This window comes from Anopheles cruzii, chromosome 3 (assembly GCF_943734635.1).
Source record: "Anopheles cruzii chromosome 3, idAnoCruzAS_RS32_06, whole genome shotgun sequence".
NCBI lineage: Eukaryota > Metazoa > Arthropoda > Insecta > Diptera > Culicidae > Anopheles > Anopheles cruzii.
Window position 1 is genome coordinate 42,339,011 of NC_069145.1, and position 18,168 is coordinate 42,357,178.

General features: G+C 48.3%; 3 protein-coding genes across 3 annotated transcripts; 1 reads left to right on the forward strand and 2 right to left on the reverse strand.

Moving 5' to 3' along the window:
- Positions 1-7,439: 7,439 nt before the first annotated feature.
- Positions 7,440-7,778, reverse strand: LOC128274137 (uncharacterized). The gene has a single exon (XM_053012243.1). It carries the CDS (start codon positions 7,776-7,778, stop codon positions 7,440-7,442), a length of 339 nt encoding a protein of 112 aa, XP_052868203.1.
- Positions 7,779-9,454: 1,676 nt separating this feature from the next.
- Positions 9,455-10,799, reverse strand: LOC128273117 (structure-specific endonuclease subunit SLX1 homolog). The gene is made up of 4 exons (XM_053011035.1): positions 10,681-10,799; positions 10,565-10,616; positions 10,294-10,488; positions 9,455-10,117 (listed from the first exon to the last, which is right to left on the reverse strand). The coding sequence occupies exons 2-4, from the start codon at positions 10,610-10,612 to the stop codon at positions 9,500-9,502; spliced, it is 861 nt and encodes a 286-aa protein (XP_052866995.1). The 5' UTR covers positions 10,613-10,616; positions 10,681-10,799; the 3' UTR covers positions 9,455-9,499.
- Positions 10,800-11,384: 585 nt separating this feature from the next.
- LOC128272016 (DDB1- and CUL4-associated factor 12 homolog) lies at positions 11,385-15,598 on the forward strand. Its single transcript, XM_053009724.1, has 4 exons — positions 11,385-12,494; positions 12,666-12,950; positions 13,596-13,784; positions 13,899-15,598. Exons 1-4 carry the CDS (start codon positions 11,748-11,750, stop codon positions 14,049-14,051), a joined length of 1,374 nt encoding a protein of 457 aa, XP_052865684.1. The 5' UTR covers positions 11,385-11,747; the 3' UTR covers positions 14,052-15,598.
- The last annotated feature ends 2,570 nt before the right edge of the window (positions 15,599-18,168 follow it).

Here is an 18,168-nt window from a genome sequence, read left to right on the forward strand (position 1 = left end):
TAACGAAGTCCAATTAGCCCGATTTACGAGCACTCGGTGCCAATCGGACGTAATCAACGAACCTATCAGTTTGTCGCCACCCGTGCCGCCGGCTAACGGAATCACCGTATTCCGAATTAATCCGATTCCGTTTGCGAGTCAGAAAATGGCTCAATTTTCACCTGCTGGCCGGCCGGCTGGCTGGCCGGTGATAAGTAATTGCAAGTGGCTGCAGGCTCTTTCCAGGCACTTAGCGCACCGTACCGGCGGATGACGCCAAAAGCCTCAAGCCACCGCCGGGAGTCTAATGAGGTTAGCGCCAAAATTGGGCCAGCCAACCGGTCATTTCGATGGTTCGATTTTGATGCGATGCGTTGCCAAAAAACTGCAGAATCGAGTTTTGAACTCTTCCCAGGCCGCATTCCGCCGTCCTCTTATTGGGCCAGCCGCCCGAGGGGTTCGTTCGAGGCCGCCAATTGGCCGCCGAAACGCTTGTTTGCTCAGGAAACTCTTTCGATCGGTTGGGAAATTTGCCCAACATAACCTCCCTCGGGCGCGTGTGTACTGATAAACATGCTCAGGCACACACGCACACAGGCGCGTGGCCACAATGAGGCTATCGGCACTGGACACCGGCAGAACAGACGCCTGCGGCCACCGTTGTGGTTGGCCACCGGCTAAATTGAGGTAAACGTTCCGTTAGGGTCTGGCTTGCTTCGATTGCGCGCCGACGAACGGGATCTTCATTTGGGCGGGCCGTGGAGCTTGGACCGCGGTCCGCCTGCTGTCACATAGCCGCCGCCGTCCTCCGGCCGGGGTTGACAGAGGTTCCCGGGAGGCGGTTTTAATTTACCATCGATAAAGAAACTAATTTCCACCCATTGTATCGCATGCCGTGGACCGAATGCGAGTGGGTCCCATTTAACGATGGCCGTAATACACGCTTCTGGGTGAGGCTGGCTGGCCAACTAGAGTGACCAGCCGATGTCAAGCGTCGATTAATCGCTTCATCACACACATCCATTCGGCCACTTTTCCGCTTCGCATGGATTCGATGGCAGTTCACGAGAGCACGGTAGCGTAACGGGGCAGGCCCCGACGTGACTCGCAACGTGGCTGTGGCTAATTCAATCAAGTTCAAGTTCAAGTGTTGCATAGGAAGTTACGCCGCTTGATGCTTCACCGGCCGGTTCGCGGCCGCCGGCTTCGTCCCAGTTATCGAGGTTAATTTCATCCCATCACCGGAAGGGGCTGCGCCATCACCACCGTGGGGACTGACGGCTCCACGGAGACCCCACCGGTTGACAACAGCCTCCGGCCTACTATGGGTTCAGCAACGGGGGGGAGCAAGATGTGGGGGGCAAAAATTAACTGCCTTTCATCATCACGCCATCATCTTCCCTAACCTTCCTAAGAAAACGCGTTACACAATACACCATTTTCTAGGCCCAACCCGAGACCCGCCGTTCCTGTTCGGGTGCACGGAAGAAAATGTGTTAAGTTATTGCCGTAATCGTGCCCTCTCTCTCTCTCTCTGTCGCTCTCTCCGTGGGACCAATCGCGATGTTGTAAGGCAATAGGTTAAGTAGACGCTAAGTGAACCCTTTAAGCGTTCCGGGGCGCTTCTTCCAATTTGCTGCGCTTCGTAACGCTCCGCCGAGCTCGGCGAAACACGGTTTTCGGAAGTTCCGGAGCACGGCACGGCGAGCTCCCACGAGCACGGTGCCACGCGCCGGGCCGAGCCGTGGTTAAGTGGAATTTGCGAAAACTGCTTATTAACTCATCTCTCTCTCTCTCCGTTGGCGCCGCCGTAACGAGATTCAAATTTCTCGCCACAAAAAAGCTGTGGCAGAAAATGTGCAAGAAAGTCAGCGAGTGAAAGTAGCTTCTAATGTCGATTAATGTTGTGAGGCACTAGTACACACAGCCACAGGTTAATTGGTGCTGGACCACACGTCGAAAACAATAACAACACCGGAGCACTCGTCTTGGGTCGCCCACAAACTGGAGCCAGGATTAGTGGGCCCGTAGTCCATTTTGCTTGGGCCACTAACGGCCTTACCGGAACCGGGAACTGGAAGGGAAACCGAATTCGAAATTATGTTTACGACTTCATTTGTCCACCGGTTTTAGTTCGTGTTTAAGGGCCCAGGTGCATTTCACGAAACCAGCTTCACCGTGGGCCGGGGGCCCAAGTGTGAACTAGGTTAATCGTAATGGTGGGCCGAAGCAGCACCGGTCGAAGCTGCATGCCGGGCCGCCCGGGCTCCAATGCGTAAAACAGTGACATCATCCTCCGATGTTGTCGATGCGTGATTTTCTCCCAACCGGGCTCCCGGGATAGAAATCGAAATCGATATTTGCTGTCACCCGGACGCCCGGCTGATCAGGTTCGGCTAATTCGGCCAACTTTCAACTTTCGGTGCTTACCCAAAAAAATTTCGAAACAGCACTTTTATGGGTTTACTTTCGGAAGAAATAAAAACAAAAAACGACAAACGAAACCAACCTGTGGTCTGGTGCCACATTCTTCCTAGCGCGCCGTGTGGTTCCGGAAGTTCGCACGCACCCCGCAAGCCGATAACTCAGAACGCGGACGGATGCGTTCGTTCGAGATTTTTATTTGCATTTGGTTTGGCTCCCGAAAGAGGAAATCCGGTGATTTATTACGGCGGTAACGATAGCCATTCGAAGGGTTTCTTTTTATGGACCATATTTTATTAAGCAGTAAATTTTCCCAATTAGCATAATTTATGCCAAAGTTTTTAAGGGAAAGTTAGGCATCAGCTGATACGCTGATGTGCAGATAATAGACAGATAAAATTCAATAATATTTTATAAACTGAGCAACTATAGGTTATTATTAAAAGCGCAGAACAGGTTGTGAAGCATTCTATTCGAAACCGTTCAAATATTGCTGCGAACCCATCAAAACTTTCAGACGGTCAACTTTCGCTCGGAACACGGCTCGCTTTATTTTCCCCACCCATGCTCCCATGAAAGGGCCACCTTATTTAAAAAATAATTCACGCTTCTACACAGTTGCACCGGTACCGGTGCGAAATGGTTCGGTTTTCCAAAAAGGTTTCCCTTCACCGTCGTGTCACGAGCCATCACGTTTTCCGCCGCCGCCGTGTCTTATCTGAACCGATTCGATATCGAAAGACTTCAACGGCCAGCGGGAAGCAGCGAACCCGACTACCGTGCTCCAAGCGAGGGCGACAGTATATGGTCGGTCGCCGGGCTCGATATCCACGATACGCTCCGAATCTCCGGGACGTGCCTAATCGATTTGGTGATTCCGACCGATCGGTGTGTCCGCCGGTGCGTGAGAATTTCCATACCCACCCGGCGTGCACCCGACAGCCCGGCCGGGGTGCCGAGATTCGATATGCAAATTTCGTCCGCCATAAACCCGAGCGTAATGATGATGGTTGGATCACGTTTTTCGATTATTTTCACCTTTCATCGGCGACCGTCGATCGACACCGATCGAAAGCGGGCGACAATGGGTGGCACTAAAAAAAAAACAAAATGTAACGGAGATGGTTGACTGTTTTTTTTCCCGGTTGCCTTGAAAGGAGTGGCCGCCTTCGGGTGATAACGACGGCGACCGTTGATGGCACTGCGATGCGATCACTTAGCGACAGCGACAGGTTTCACTTTCTCGCACACCGACTCAGAACCGAAAATACGCCACTAAACTTCAAAATAAAAACCACCCAAAACAAAACCGCAACCCGAACCGGACGTGCGCGCCAAAACTGTGTTTAAAGTAAAATGCAAAGCAGAAGAGGAGAAAAAAAAACATTAACCACACACATTCGCTGGCCACCGGATGTCGGGTCCGTACTACTTGCGCAGCGAATGCACTTTCACCGCGCGCGCGCGGAGATTCCGAACCGACGGAGGTGATTTAATCCGATGTTTAATTACTTCTCCCGGTAGTTGGTGTGTTCTTTGGGAAACTTGCCTACGTGCGGCGATTTTAATGCAAATCAGCTGTAGCCGAACGGCCGGATTCTGGTGGATTACAGGCCTGTGGATTAGGGGCGTATTAGAAACCCGCACAACAGATGCGTCCGCGGTCAGCGTCGGGTATTTAAATGATGAAATTCCACGCTGTTCTGTTTCTTCCGACATTTTGCTCACTTTCTCATCTCAGCCCCCGCCAATGCCCGCCGAGACACCCAGACACCGGGCACGAAAAGTTCCTCTCAATTTGGCCTTGATGTTATTTCCACTCACCGGCAGCCGGGGTGCAGAAGAATGGCGATACGAACAACCGTTTCCGGTCGTGGGTAGGCGGTGGAAAAACGTAGAAAGGCGCCTACGATAACAAAGTTGAGAACAAGATCGGTTGCCGGGGGATGCGTGGGGGAACGTAAAAGTTTCACGCCCAGCCGCCAATCGTGCGGTTTCGCTTCACCGGGATGACCATGAAATGCGGGGGGGTGCCCATGGTGCGAAGAACGGACGTAGACGGGTGCGCTAGATATGGGCGTCTGGGACCGAGAGCCGTTGAACTCGGGGCCGCATGACGCCCCGAGGATGGCAGAACGTAATTCAATCACGCGACGCGTGGAAACTATGCTGCGTGAAACAGTAATTATGCTTGCGTGCTGAGCGTTCTTTCTTCGGGCGGTGCCAATGTGCCGTATTCTTCCATACTCTTACGTTAATGGAATTGAACTCGAGCACCTCGAGAGGCGATCAAAGCTTTTAAGAAGCTTTATCGGCAAAGAGATATTTGCTACTCATGCCGGTATGATCAGAACTAACGAACAATGTAACGGGTTTTGGCAAAGTAATGCAAACAGTTCCTTATAGAATCGGATAAAATCGCTGTTTCACAAAGCTTTTTTCTGAAAAGTACAAAAAACTTTTCCTCGGCTCATTCGTAGAGTGCAGTGAGGTGTTCTAGAAACAATTGGGCGATTAGTAAAAATAATTTATGGCTTTATCGGTGTTCTATGACTATTTATGTTATCCAATTCAATGCTGCTACTCTCGCCATCTTCAGCTCGAGTGAACCTCGAATTTACATAGTATCGATGGTTACTTAATTTTAATATGTTGCCATCGTATTGGACCTGACCACCTATTATAGACACTAATGTTCTACTACGCTGTAAGTTTATTATTGTGTAAACAAACCAACTAATTTCGCCGATATTAAAAGCGATGCGTTGAGCACAATATGATTGTTAACTAATTTTGAAATTAATGCTACAGTATTCTACTATTTGAAAAATATTCTTGATGTTATAACATACACATTTTTTGATAAACAAACAATTATTTCAATAAATAGTATAATACCTCTAGACATCTTTCGTTGCATTAAATTTGGCTAAGGAAAGACAAAATACTAAGGAGTTGTGAGTGGTACGGACCTCTCAAAAAAACCTTACTACATACAGGGTGCGTATTCACGACAGGGAATATTTAAATGTTGGAGAACTCCGTCACCTGACAGTCGATTTTTACAAATCAGCTACATTTTAAAACTTTAGTGCCATGCCGTTTTAGTTATGGATCAATTTACGGCAAAACAGCGGGTTGAAATTGTAGCGCTCTACATTGAAAATAATCGTTCAACTGTGAAAACTGTGAAAACTGTACGTGCTTATTGTTGCCGAATTTCTTCTGACTCCTTTCTGTGGAGCTATTTGAAGAGTAAGGTTTATGCCAACCAACCGGAGGACCATTGAACAACTGAAAGCTAACATCACAGCGGAAATTGCTGCTTTTATGCCCAAAATGTTGTCAAATACAATGAAAAATGCCCGCTTTTTGTGTGTTTAATTGAGGCGGTCATTTGAACGATATTGGGCTTTGAGTGAATTATTATAAAAAATAAAATTTACGCCCCAAATAAATCTTGTCCATTTGCCAAAATCGACTAAAAAACGGCGGAGTTATTCAACATTTAAATATTCCCTGTCGTAAATACGCACCCTGTACACCCGACGGTTACCAAAAAAACTATAGTTTTTTAGCGAACTAAAAAGATTCTGATAGTATTGGCAACCTGGTTGCCAACTCCTATAGCAAGTACGAACTTCTCATGGTCCATCAGGGCACGAAATATATGGCCACAAGAATGGTTGGATGCCAACTCAAAGATTAATTAACCATCAGTCAGCAAAAGCATAACTCAAATATCATAAATTTGGTCTGAAATCTGTGTCTTCACCTGTCCCAACTGCATAACTCACGCACGACGCATAACACACCCGTGTCCACTTTCACGGAATTCGATCAGCTTCCTGGGCGAGTGTCCCTCGCACACACATTTTAGACAAACAGTGAACAGTAAACAGTAAGTTAGCCTTGTTTACTTTTACCCGCTTGACGCCCGGTCTCTTGGGCTGCCTTTCCGAAAGGGTCTCATTAAAGTGGGAAAAAAGGTGTCATTTAAATCATCTCTCTCTGTCGACACCTGACCCCACGGTGGATGGACTTCTCGGATGATGAAAAGATAAATAAACGTCCCGGTTTACGAATAAATGGCCACCCGCCGTGCACGCCTCACCTCAACTTGCCAGCCGCCGGGTGTCAGCGTTTCCCCGATTGTACCGTTCGCCGTGCCCTGCACCAAGGGAATTGGGTCGCCGAAACAAACCCCGGTGGCCGGGCTTCCCTGGGCTGGGGTGTAAGAACAAGAGGCGCGCGGCGTTTGTTTTCGGATCGCTTTAATCGTCCTGCGGTTTTTGTGGCCCGGCAACCGGCAACGGCACACACCATTGTAATCCGCTAACCGCGGCGTCCACCGGCGCGATCGGTTCCGGCCCCACAACGAGGACAACTCCGCTTTTTGGCTGCAACTGTGTTTCACTGCGTTCGTGTGCGTATGTGTGTGTGCCGGCGATGGAGTGAATGGCCGCGTTATTATTTGTTTTCGGCCATATTTTTACTCTCGTTCAAAATGAGGACTGATCCCGATGGGGCCGGGGGAGTGTTTAATGAAAATTGAGCCTCGCGTTCCACCGGAGTCGCTCCGCAGCGGGGCCAACGATCGGCGGCTTCCGTGGCTCTGACACAGATCGGGTGCCACCGTGTCGGGTACGGTTCGGCATCGGAATCGAATATGCACGGGCAGAATCGCACGCGGCACCGCCACGAGGCCCCGGCAACGGAGGAAATGAGTTTATTCGGCCGACCCCGACCACGGCCCGGCAACGTCCGAGACCGACCGGCCGAAAGTCGCCTGCCGGCTCCCGGGGGCACTTTCTTTTGTGTGGCGGAACATATTCCGAAACGCGCGCACTTCTCGCGCATACAAAACGTGATCTGATGCCGCGCCGCGTGAAATCGCGTGGAAGGTGGGAAAAATCAGCCCGTTTGTGTTGCTTTTCGGGAGTTGGTTTCGGGTTTAAATTGTGTCACCAGAGAACCTCGGATCGGGACCGCCGTCGGGCGTTTCTTGGTCGATTTAGTTGGTGGGTCAACTTACCTCACAGGCCGAAGCTAAAGTCTTCGCCACTTTCATCGCTCAGCACGTCGAAGAAGTCGGAACTGTCGTCCACGGCGTTCGGTGGCACGAAGGCCCCCCCGAACACGTTGTCCAGCCGCTCCTCGACGCCCATCTGTGTGGCGAGCCCGTACACTAGCCGCATCAGGACGAGCCTCACAAAGTTCGGGGTGTTAGTTTCGCGTGACTCGTAGTACAGCTGCTTCAGTGTCTTGCGCGATGGGGCCCGCCGGCGGTGGGGAAACCGACGCCGGGCCTCACTGAGGCTGGCCACCAGCAGCACCACCACGAGCCCGATCACCAACATCCGACGGGTGTTCATTTTTGCTACCACGCACGCTCGATGAGCTCACTTTTGGTGCTCCGGAAACCGGAAGTCTTTCTCAGATTGCAGATCAGTTCTGAATGGTGTCCCGTGCTTTCCTACCAACCGATCTGGATGGTCATCCAATTTCACTTACACACACTTCCACGAGAGGGCACGATTTCAAAAATGGGTTAATTCACTGTTGTCCCCTAAGCCTATTCGACTTCGGATTGATGTTTGATCGCCGTACGTAGCACCACTTGACGAGAGTCTTCAAGTCGGAAGATAATAGCAAAAGACGCACAAAACAGATGTTCAACCGAACCAGTGTCCTGACAAAGCAGTCGTTGGGGCACGGCGCGATCACGTTGAGCGTTCAAATAGAAGTGATCACCAACGATCGTAGCGCGTAGCGGAGTAAACTTTCGATGCCTGTCTTTGGCGTGCTCCATCTCTTTCTTGGATAGTCTTTTCATTTTTTTTACACGGTGCGCGATCGCCTTCGTCGATCTCTTTCTACTCGCAGCACGATCGGTCGGGTGTGAAACGAGTGAAATGTTGCACGGGGGTTGAAATGTTTCCTCGCTGCGCATAAACCGCCATTTTCACAGCGTTCAGATTGGGTCCGACCATGTGCTTGTCAATGCCCGATGCCCTGCGTGATGATGTCCTGCGATGAGATCCCCGGCTGCTTCCATTCGTCCGTGCTCGACAGCTTGCGGGTTGCGTTATCGCGGGTTGCGACGTTGCTAAGACGGCGGCGCGCCGAGAGTGCTGTGGTCGAGGCGGACAGCGGCGCTGTTGCAAAGCAGAGAAGCGAAATTCGATCCATATAAGCAAAAAAAATATTTTGTTTAACATAATTCAGTTTTTGTTGATAAAAATTTGGTAAATAGTACTTACTCGATGCTTTTGGACCATTCCCAACGCTTTCAAACGTCTGCTAATTGTTCCTTGGTCCACTCCACATGCATCTGCAAGCTGTTGTTGTGTTTGGCACGGGTCATCTTCCAGCAATGCTTCCAACTCTTCATCCGCGAACGTCTTCACTGGTCCCGGGTGCTCCTTGTCCTCAGTGCAAAAATCACCACTTTTGAAGCGCCGAAACCAATTACGACAAGTGGCTTCGCATATAACAGCATCGCCATAAGCCTCTGAAGCAACCGGCATGCTTCGGCTGCAGTTTTCTTCAGATGGAAGTGATACAACAACACTTCCCGCAAATGACGCTTTGTTGGTTCGAAATCGCACATGGTTTAGTGTTAATAACAATCTCAAAATGGAAAAATTGACAAATGTGATGATGCAGATTTGTTGACAGATGCCTAAGCTTGACATTTGACAGTTATTTGATGACATTTGTGCCTTCTATCCAACAGTAGAGCAACTAAAGCAAAAACACACCGCCGACGAAAATTTCGGAACGTAAAAACGTGTTTTTACGTTCCGAAATTTACGTCGGCAGTGTGTTTTGGCTTTATATGCAAACAGCGGATTTCTATGCATACACCTACTAGTAATTACTCGATGATTTCTCCAAGGCTTCTAATTATACCGAAATAGTTCCTTTTAGGTTCAGACAGGTGACGGTCAATTCCTTTGTTTATGTTTATGTTGTTAGGTTTTCTTTACTTTTCACTATTTTTCTTCCGTCCAGCGCACTGCACCGCTCCTCCATTTATCCAATTTTCAATTAGGCAAAATAGTTTATTTCTTCTTCGTTTAATTTATGTAATTCATGGTACATCTTCATCCGATACATCGTAAACTTCAAGCGGAGCTACGCTATCGACGTCCTCCACCAAATCGCTACAACCGTTCGACTTTCGTATGACGTCACCCCACAAAAAATGTGTCTCACAGATGGGGCAATCGCCCTCGACGGGAACGTACTGACCTGGTTCTAATACCCTTTCAGCTAAGCATGCCAGATGAGAAATGAGGTGACATCGTGGCTGAATGCACCGTAAAGCTAGTTCCGCATCTTTTTGCTCTCCTTCGCCAGCTAATGGCTGGCGACAAAGAACACAATCAGTTCGACGGTCTTCGGGAACGCTCCCCACTGTTGGAGCGTCACCATCATCTTCCGATTCGGAACTAATTGCTATATTGTCCACGACGCCGCCGTCCAGCAACCGTTGCGCACTGAGTTTTACATCATCGCCCATTTTCGCACCTCCCATTACCAGCAAGTCATACTCGTCGAAATCGTAATTGACGTCTATTTTTCCACTTTTTGGGCGGTCCGATTTCTTTTCGGCGTCTTTTACCTCCTTTTTCTTTTCTTTCTTTCCGCTCATCTTCTTTACGCGACCGAAGCAGATGGGCATGTGCAAGGGTGGTGACTTTCCGGCCTGAAACGAAATGAGAACCGAGAACGTTTGTTTTGTTTGTTTTAATGGATTATAGAGACTTTGAGCCGCAATGGCCTAGGCATTCATCTCTTTGAACAGAACGAGGAACGAGAACGAATTTCTGAAGTGTCCACACATGCGTATGGCAAGAATGGCGAGCATTCGGGTTGCATTACCTCGAAATCACGGTGAAAATCATCCGCAAACCAGCGAATCGTGAGCGGCAACCGATTCCACGGGCCTATCCGGAGCATTTCGGAAAGTATACGAAAGTTGTACTCGAAGTTTGATTCCTTGCGAAGCTTTTTCTGCAGCTCCGGTATTTGCTTTAACCGACGCGAAACACGAGGCTGCTGCCAAGCCCATTCGAACTGAAACCCAAGCGTAAAATTCCGATTAACGGTCAGCAAAGAATGTTTCCTATGCGCCCAAGCTCATGTTACTTACGCGTAGCGCCGATATGTTGTTTGGAAACCCATGTATGATCATCACCATTATCCTGTGGGAATAAAATGCGTCATTTAGCACCAAAGTGGTCATCTTCAACAGCAAGGCCTCCTCACCATGGTCCCCGGTTTGAGGTGTGTCTTGCACCGCCGGCATCGCGTCCGCCGTTATGCTGTTTTATTCGACGGTTCGGATCTACCGTGTAGCCGATATAGGTGCGTCCTTTGAATTTCGGATTCGCACTTTTGCTCACCAAAAGGTACACGCCGAAGAAATCTTCTATCTCGGCAGCATTCTGCAGCTGCATCTTTCGCCTCTAAACAAAAGGGAAATACAGAAGACGCTTCAAGTGTGACATCGATTTGTTTACCCCATTGTGTCGGTATTTTGTTCAAACGGTACGCGGTTAGATATTCTCCCGCACGACGCGCGCTAGTTGGCCCTTTAGGTAACGAGTATTTTATTTTAATTCTTAAACACATATTACGAAAAAGGCACGATGTATCTTTTAAGTCGCTGCATTTCTTCCAGTAACCGGTAACGAGTTTACAGCGTTTCGAAATGTGTTTACACCGACCGAGCATATTTCGTTTACGCCGACTTTGCCGGCTTCGGGCGCTGTGCGATGAAAACAAACTCTGCTTTGCTCTGCGTCGAAACCACGCACACGTCGAACCAGTGTGTGCGAGATGGGCTTTTCGGAACACCCTGTGCAATAGAGATAATTGTCAAAATGTCGAAAGAATTTTTCATTACAAAAGCTGACCCCAACATAAACTGCATCCCGTCGTTGCTGTGCATTTCTGGTTCTAATTGGTAGTTCCCGCGGACCAGCCCGATCGTTCGTGTAAATTTCAAGCATGTCGCGAAGGATACTTTGATTGTGGACCACGCGTGAAAGACAGTGGCCCGAATAAGTAGGCCGTGAGCCCGCCGTTCCGTCCTCCATTGCTCCGACGTCGCACTCCGTCGTCATCGTCTGCGTTTGGTTCCGCTCCCGTGCGCCCATATTCGGTACATATTCCACCCGGTCCTGTGCCACTCGCCGAACCACTCCCGTTGTGGCCTTGCGTTGCAGGTGCACAACGGGACGGAATAACGTAGCCACTATAGCGTGTGAAGAGTGTCGGCTGTCGCGGCTACTGTCCAGTTCCCCCCCACCGTCACGGTGCTACTGTGCGTGATGTCGAAAACTCTAAAGCGCCCTGTAGCTGGGACGCATCCGCACTGCTACATTCCCAGCCGCCTCGAGGAGCGGAGGGCGCGCAACCGAGCACTGCGCCAGGAGCGGCGCCGTAAGCCGGACAAACCGGACGATTTCGTCACGTACGAGGACAGTGACAGCGAGGAGGAAACGCCATGCCAGCAGAACCAGGTGCTGAACACGTCCTACAACTTTGTCGACTACATTCGCAGCCGGGAGTCGGACCTGCGCGAATCGCGCTCGATTGATCCGGCGTACGCTAGCCGCCACATCCTCACGCACGACATGTTCAAGGAGACACCGATCTCGCTCGGTAACATCAACAAGGTGTTCTGCTCGCAGTGGCTCAGCAACCGGCAGGTCGTGTTCGGTACCAAGTGCAATAAGCTGATGGTGTACGACGTCAATATGCGGAGGGTCGATGCAATACCGACGCTCCCGAACAGGAACGGCGGTAGCCCTGACACGCAGTCTGGCATTCACGCGTGCCAGATCAACCCGAGCCACAGCTTGCTGGCCACCGGGGCCCGCCATTCGGCCGACATTGCCATCTACCGCCTGCCTACGCTCGATCCGCTCTGCATCGGCGAGAACGCGCACACCGACTGGGTGTTTGATATGTGCTGGCTCGACGATCAGTTTCTGGTGTCTGGGTCGCGGGACACCAAGCTGGCGCTCTGGCGCGTCAACGAGGATCTGATGGACTTTCCCGAGAAGAAGGGGTGCGCGGATAATAACATCACCAGCAGCGCCAGTAGCACCAGCGGCGGTGGTAGCAGTAGCAGCAGCAGCACCACGAGCACCACCACCAGCGGCACCAGCAACGGCGGCAGCAGTAACAGCAATGGCGTAGGCAGCGAACAAGAGGCTGCCGAAAGTGGTGAGGCGGACGAGCAGGAGCAGGATGTGCCGCGGTACGCGCACATTTCGCCCGTCTCGGTGAAGGACTGTCGCGGGGCACAAAAGATCCGAGCGGTGTGCTTCAATCGCGAGTACCGCGAGCTGGCGCTGCTATCACTCAACGGTTATCTGCATCTGTTCAACGCGGAAACGTTCTCGCAGAAGCTGTCCCGCAAGCTGCCCAACTGCCAGGAGAACGTTTGTATCGCGTGCCAACCGAACGGTCTGTACGCGGTCGGCTGCCGCTCATACACGCTGCTGCTGGACCCGAGAACGCTACAGGTAAGCGAACCGACGTCGTTGCAAGTTTTCTTATGCTCTTCATATCTGTAGGTAAATAAACGAATGACTTGAAGGGTACAAGCCTACTATGGCACACATTGGCAACTATGCGTGTATTTGAAGATCCAGTATAATAATTGTGGAATTGTGCCTGAAACGTGTAGTGATCATACGGACGGAAGATTACGGATACGGATCGAGAACGTTGGTCAAAAGATCAGCCTAAGGCTGAAGTCAGAATGTTTAGAATGATAATGTTTTAATGACTTTGTTGATCTTTGTTTAATTGCTTTGTTGTAGCTTGTTGCGCGTGAGTATTAATAATATGAGCTTATCTCGCTTGGCATAGACGTGGAAATGGACAGACATAGGAAATAGACCCATCATATGAAGCATTTCAAGCGAGACTGAAATAAAACAGATCACAGTAGCTTTGAGACAACGCTTAGAATCTCGCAAGTGACTGAGGCGTTCATCTAGTACTCACAGAGCGCAACGATGGGGAAAACATAAGTTTTCATCTAAAAATGCATCCATATTCATGCTTTAATCGGTTTTAATGTGCCACTTTCGTGCCCTGTCTTCACAAAACCAGTAACACACTGATTAAACGATTGACCTGTGCGTCTTCCCTTTCGCCACTAGGCGGTAAAGAAAATTGCCTCACGGTACAGTGGGTGCGGGATCCGGTCGGCAAGCTTCCAAGGAAACATTCTTACCATTGGCACCGGTATGGGCATGCTAATGTTCTACGACATTCGGGCGGGCAAGTATCTGGAGTCGTGCATCAATTCATCCCGGACGGTCGTGCTAAAGGCAAGCCGCGGCTATGTGGTAAGCAAACAAACGCGTGACAAAATGTCTCAAAAAGTTGGACACGAAATACTCAACGTCGATTGTATTCTTTTCTTCGTTCCTATGATCCCTCATTGCCTGTCGCAGGCACAGTTTCCAGAGGAAGAAATCGATGGCTTCCAGCAGCTCAAATACACGCCGGCCATCTACACCCACTGCTACGACAGTAGCGGAACGAGACTGTTCACCGCCGGCGGGCCACTTCCGGCCACATTGATTGGCAACTATGCGGGCATCTGGCAATAAGCATGCGACACCGAATGGGGAGAAGTGATGAGTTGACCGCTCGTCGTACGCGCCCCATGGTTGTGGCTTCTTTGGTTCTGCAAAAACACACAGAACAGCACGGAGAAGCGTATCACACCAGACCAGGCGGGGGTCGTTTCTGTTTCAAAAATGGGCACTTTTTGCTTCCGAACTCACGCTGACAGGATTCGAACCGTCGAATCGATCACAGGGCTAGGATGTATTGCAGAAAATTTAAAACAAAACCGCAGGCACACCCTGCCAGGGCGGACCTAATTAGCAAATTTATAACGAACATCCCGGTGCCGGTATCGGGGAACTCGTTTATTGTATAAGCCAGCTAGAGAACACATTTAATTGATAAATTACATTTAGACTAGACTTAAGGCGTACAGGTTGTCGCTGTCGTAGTAATTGGGGAAAAAAGACGAAAGGACGACGAGCATGGACAAAAATTATGTTTGGCTTTACCAAGTGTTAAGCAGGCGACAAGTAAGAATCAAGAAACTTACAACACACATGGTTACGATCATTATCGATCGTGGTAAGGAGGGCACGAAAATTGAAACGCACCGTTCATAGTTTTCACATTGCAATGGCAAATTCCAATTCTAGGACTATTTTTGGTTGAAAAAGTATCCTCTTTTAATTTGACGCAATTGAGAAACACTCGAGAGAAAGACGGGAACCTCAAACACGGGAGTTATTAGTTATTATTACGATGGCTAGGCAATACTGGCCTTGTAGAAGACAAAACGTTTCTGGCCCAGGGTTTCCAGTCTCGTTAAAACACAATAAAAAACTTAAAATCATGAACATTGCTGGCTGTCAGTATCAACACTGTATAAACATTAATCTTCACGAAACAGAGCACGGTTCAACACGCCGAGTGGGGTTAACGAATCTGGAAACACCGGGTGGCCAGAGTCTCCGTCTTCTGAAAAGGCAATATTTTCTTACTTGCCCACCGTCTTTAGGCATAGTATCACGCTTTACTATCCGTTTACCGTTTCGGCTTTTACCTTGCTCTTTGTTTTTTGCTTTACCATTTTATCGACGTCGACGTCGAGTTTTATTAAAGCTTATTAGTTGACTATTCTAATATTTATCGTGCTGGCCAGCTGTCGAAGGCTAAACGGGGGCTATGAGAGGGAAGCAGGAGTAGCAAAAATGGTACGAACGGTGTAGAAAGGGCCGATATTTTTTATAGCAAAAAAGGCGGATAAAGACATTTTTCGTCTATCGGCAAGGAAATTGTACAGCGTGTGCGTGTGTGTAGATGTATGTTCGACTTTTTTATGGTCCCTTGCGATGCGATGCAGGCGGATTGTAATGCATCAAAATCTAAGATTGCGAAAACAGATTTAATAAAAGACTAAGTATGGATTCATGTAAACGGTGGACGTCGTCAGTTGGGCGGAAACTTGCAGGAATTTACAACGGTCGGCGGCAACTAAAGAAGCGTATAATTTTAACTATCGGAAATAAATGATTCACCATCAAAACGGGTAACCCGGCAATCGGGGCTACCCGGATATCTCGTTTGTATCGTTCGCAAATGGTGCTGTGTTTTCATTGAAGTCATTGAGAAAGTCTCTAGCAGAGCTCGACGTATGACAAAACGTGTGTTGCTTGCCTTCGGGATCAGGGGAGCAGAAATGTGCCATCGATGCCTGAAGAAAGAGATAAGTGAATCTGGCAATCGTATGGAGATCTCTCTCTTGCATGATCTGCCTCCACACGACGAATGGCCGCTCCTATCTGTTATGAAGCCCTGGTAGTTTGGTTGAACGGCACGGTTCAGACGCTTCGAGAGCACATTGCGTGAAAACGTAAATATTCGTCAGTCAATAATTTAAAAACAAACCTTCGCTCTGAGATTAGTATCGAATGAAGGATGCTAATCGATAATTAACTCATCGTGAACTAAAAATGGGTTTCAATCAGTAACAGTCTAATGTAGGTTTCCTTTCAACAAAATAGGAAGGAAATTAAATTGGAAGAACTCGGATTATTCCTCAGAATAAACTTTTCAAACACACCTTACCTGTGGCGCTGCAAAAAAACCGATCGGAATTCTTTCTCAATCTTCATTTATAAACATGTTAGTTTTCATATTTGTTGATTTTATTATTTCTTATTCTGGATCAGGATTGGTGAATTGTGTGTGTTTTCACATCAATTCAGCCAGTGGTTTAAGTTATCGTTCTCCCGCGTCGCGTTGTTCTGCTCTTATACTGTCTCTAACAAAAAGTATGTCATAATAATAATAATAATAATGAATCTATGATAAAAATAATATAATATTTCAATATACCTATAATGTTTTACAATAATGTATATCTAATAATAATTATTACAATAATAATATGTCTCTACACCGCTAAACAAATCTTACAATATTCCACAATTCTAGTGGATCACGGTTTTGTCCTCTATTCGAAACGAACACCATCGTAAGGTACCCTAGCAGCTGCTGCGAAAGGACAGTGCGCGCGTTCCGTTCTGCTCCGTATGCTTCCGGGGTGCTCCTGTTTTTACAAGTAGTATCGCCGAGCGAGTGTATGCACCTTGCGTTAGAATACCTGCGTACCGATCGTGTAATATCGTTTCCCGTGTATTGCGCACAGTGGCGAACCCAAAGTATCGTTACAACCCAGCACACAGGTGCTTTTTGTTCGAAAACCAACCAAACCAAGGAACTGTTCAATCTATATGAAAACGGGACTAAGAATGTATAAGAATCAACCAACAGGAATGAAAGCTAAAATCCACATTTTCGCTAGTTTTTTTAACATCCAGAAGAACAGAGAGAAGGGTAGAATCTTCGGTTGTAGATCTCCGCGCGACTAATTATCTTTGCAGTCTTTCCTCCATTTAATTGTTTCGCTTTCCCGAATTGGTTTATCAACTTTATTGGGTATTGGGTTGGAGGAGTTTACGAGCCATTTCGCAGGTCACACATTTTTGTGTGTGATGCCGAACGACAACGGGGTGCAACGAGGACACAGAGGACACACAATACGGTGATGGACATTAAACGCCTCTCATTCTCTTTTGCGTGTGTAAAAAACGTGTGTAAAGAGATCTTAAAAATGTAACTTCACAAAAAACATTTCCTTCCCACCCAGGGCCCATACGCAGCTGCTGTATACTAATGCCTGCCTTTATACGCGTGTTCCTGTTACGTTCCGGAGTTCATCCTGGGTCGCAACGGCCCCCCCGGTAACCCCACGGTTCTGTATGCGATTGCTTTCCCCATTTCGCTTACGAGCTACTCGCCTTTCGACACAAATGTTGTATCTTTAGAACGAATTTGTTTTACCTAAACACTAAATATGCATAATTTATTTTGGTGCTGGCTTTTTACTTGAGGGTTCCCGTTCGAGTATGCCGTTTGCTTGCGAAGATCCTGCCGCCCCGTGCTCTACCGCCTCTACAAAGTGTAAATTGTAGGAAATGAATGTTTAGGCGTTTCTTTGAGGCGTAGTTGTGTGGTGATCGCGTTCCATTAGTAGCGCCTCAGGGTGGTGTAAAGTCTTACATAAATTCGAATGGTTTCATATTCTACCTCTCTCTCTCTGTGTCTGTCGTCCCGACTCTCGTATAAGTTGATTCGCCACCTGTTTCATATCCCTTTCGTAGTTTTTACTTTTTCTGTTTTCATTTACCTACTTTCGTTTTCTTCAGATTTTTGGTTTTATACAAACAACGGGTTTCGCTTTCTGATCGTCCGGCAAGGAATGAGTGAGTGAAACTGAACAATATTGTACATAGAACCGGTGGAAGCTTCCCGGGTGAGATTACAAAATACACCTTCCTCCATCCGTTGGAAACAGAATCCAGCACCCACAGTTAAGGGGGATAAAGGCATTGGTACAAGAGATGAAGGGACTTAGCTTAAAAAAAGGAAACATTGTAAACAATGTGTCACACCTATACACGGATTTTGCGATCGAAGATGAAGATGATTCAGTTTCACTAAAGAACAACTGCCACGCACTCTGATGACTGCGCGTCTTAATGGACGAAAACATAATACAGTGTATTTATACAACGCAAACCGACGCTTGTGTCCTGTGGCGCGTGGAGAGGATTTTTGGGTCGGTCACGGAGT

Coding starts and splice junctions, on each gene's coding strand:
- LOC128273117 (XM_053011035.1), bottom strand. CDS start 10,612: ATGGTGATGATCATACATGGGTTTCCAAACAACATATCGGCGCTACGC. Junction 10,489..10,564: donor ACAACATATCGGCGCTACGC/GTAAGTAACATG, acceptor CTTGGGTTTCAG/TTCGAATGGGCTTGGCAGCA. Junction 10,118..10,293: donor ATTTTCACCGTGATTTCGAG/GTAATGCAACCC, acceptor ATTTCGTTTCAG/GCCGGAAAGTCACCACCCTT.
- LOC128272016 (XM_053009724.1), top strand. CDS start 11,748: ATGTCGAAAACTCTAAAGCGCCCTGTAGCTGGGACGCATCCGCACTGC. Junction 12,495..12,665: donor TTCCCGAGAAGAAGGGGTGC/GCGGATAATAAC, acceptor GCGGACGAGCAG/GAGCAGGATGTGCCGCGGTA. Junction 12,951..13,595: donor TGGACCCGAGAACGCTACAG/GTAAGCGAACCG, acceptor TTTCGCCACTAG/GCGGTAAAGAAAATTGCCTC.
- LOC128274137 (XM_053012243.1), bottom strand. CDS start 7,778: ATGAACACCCGTCGGATGTTGGTGATCGGGCTCGTGGTGGTGCTGCTG.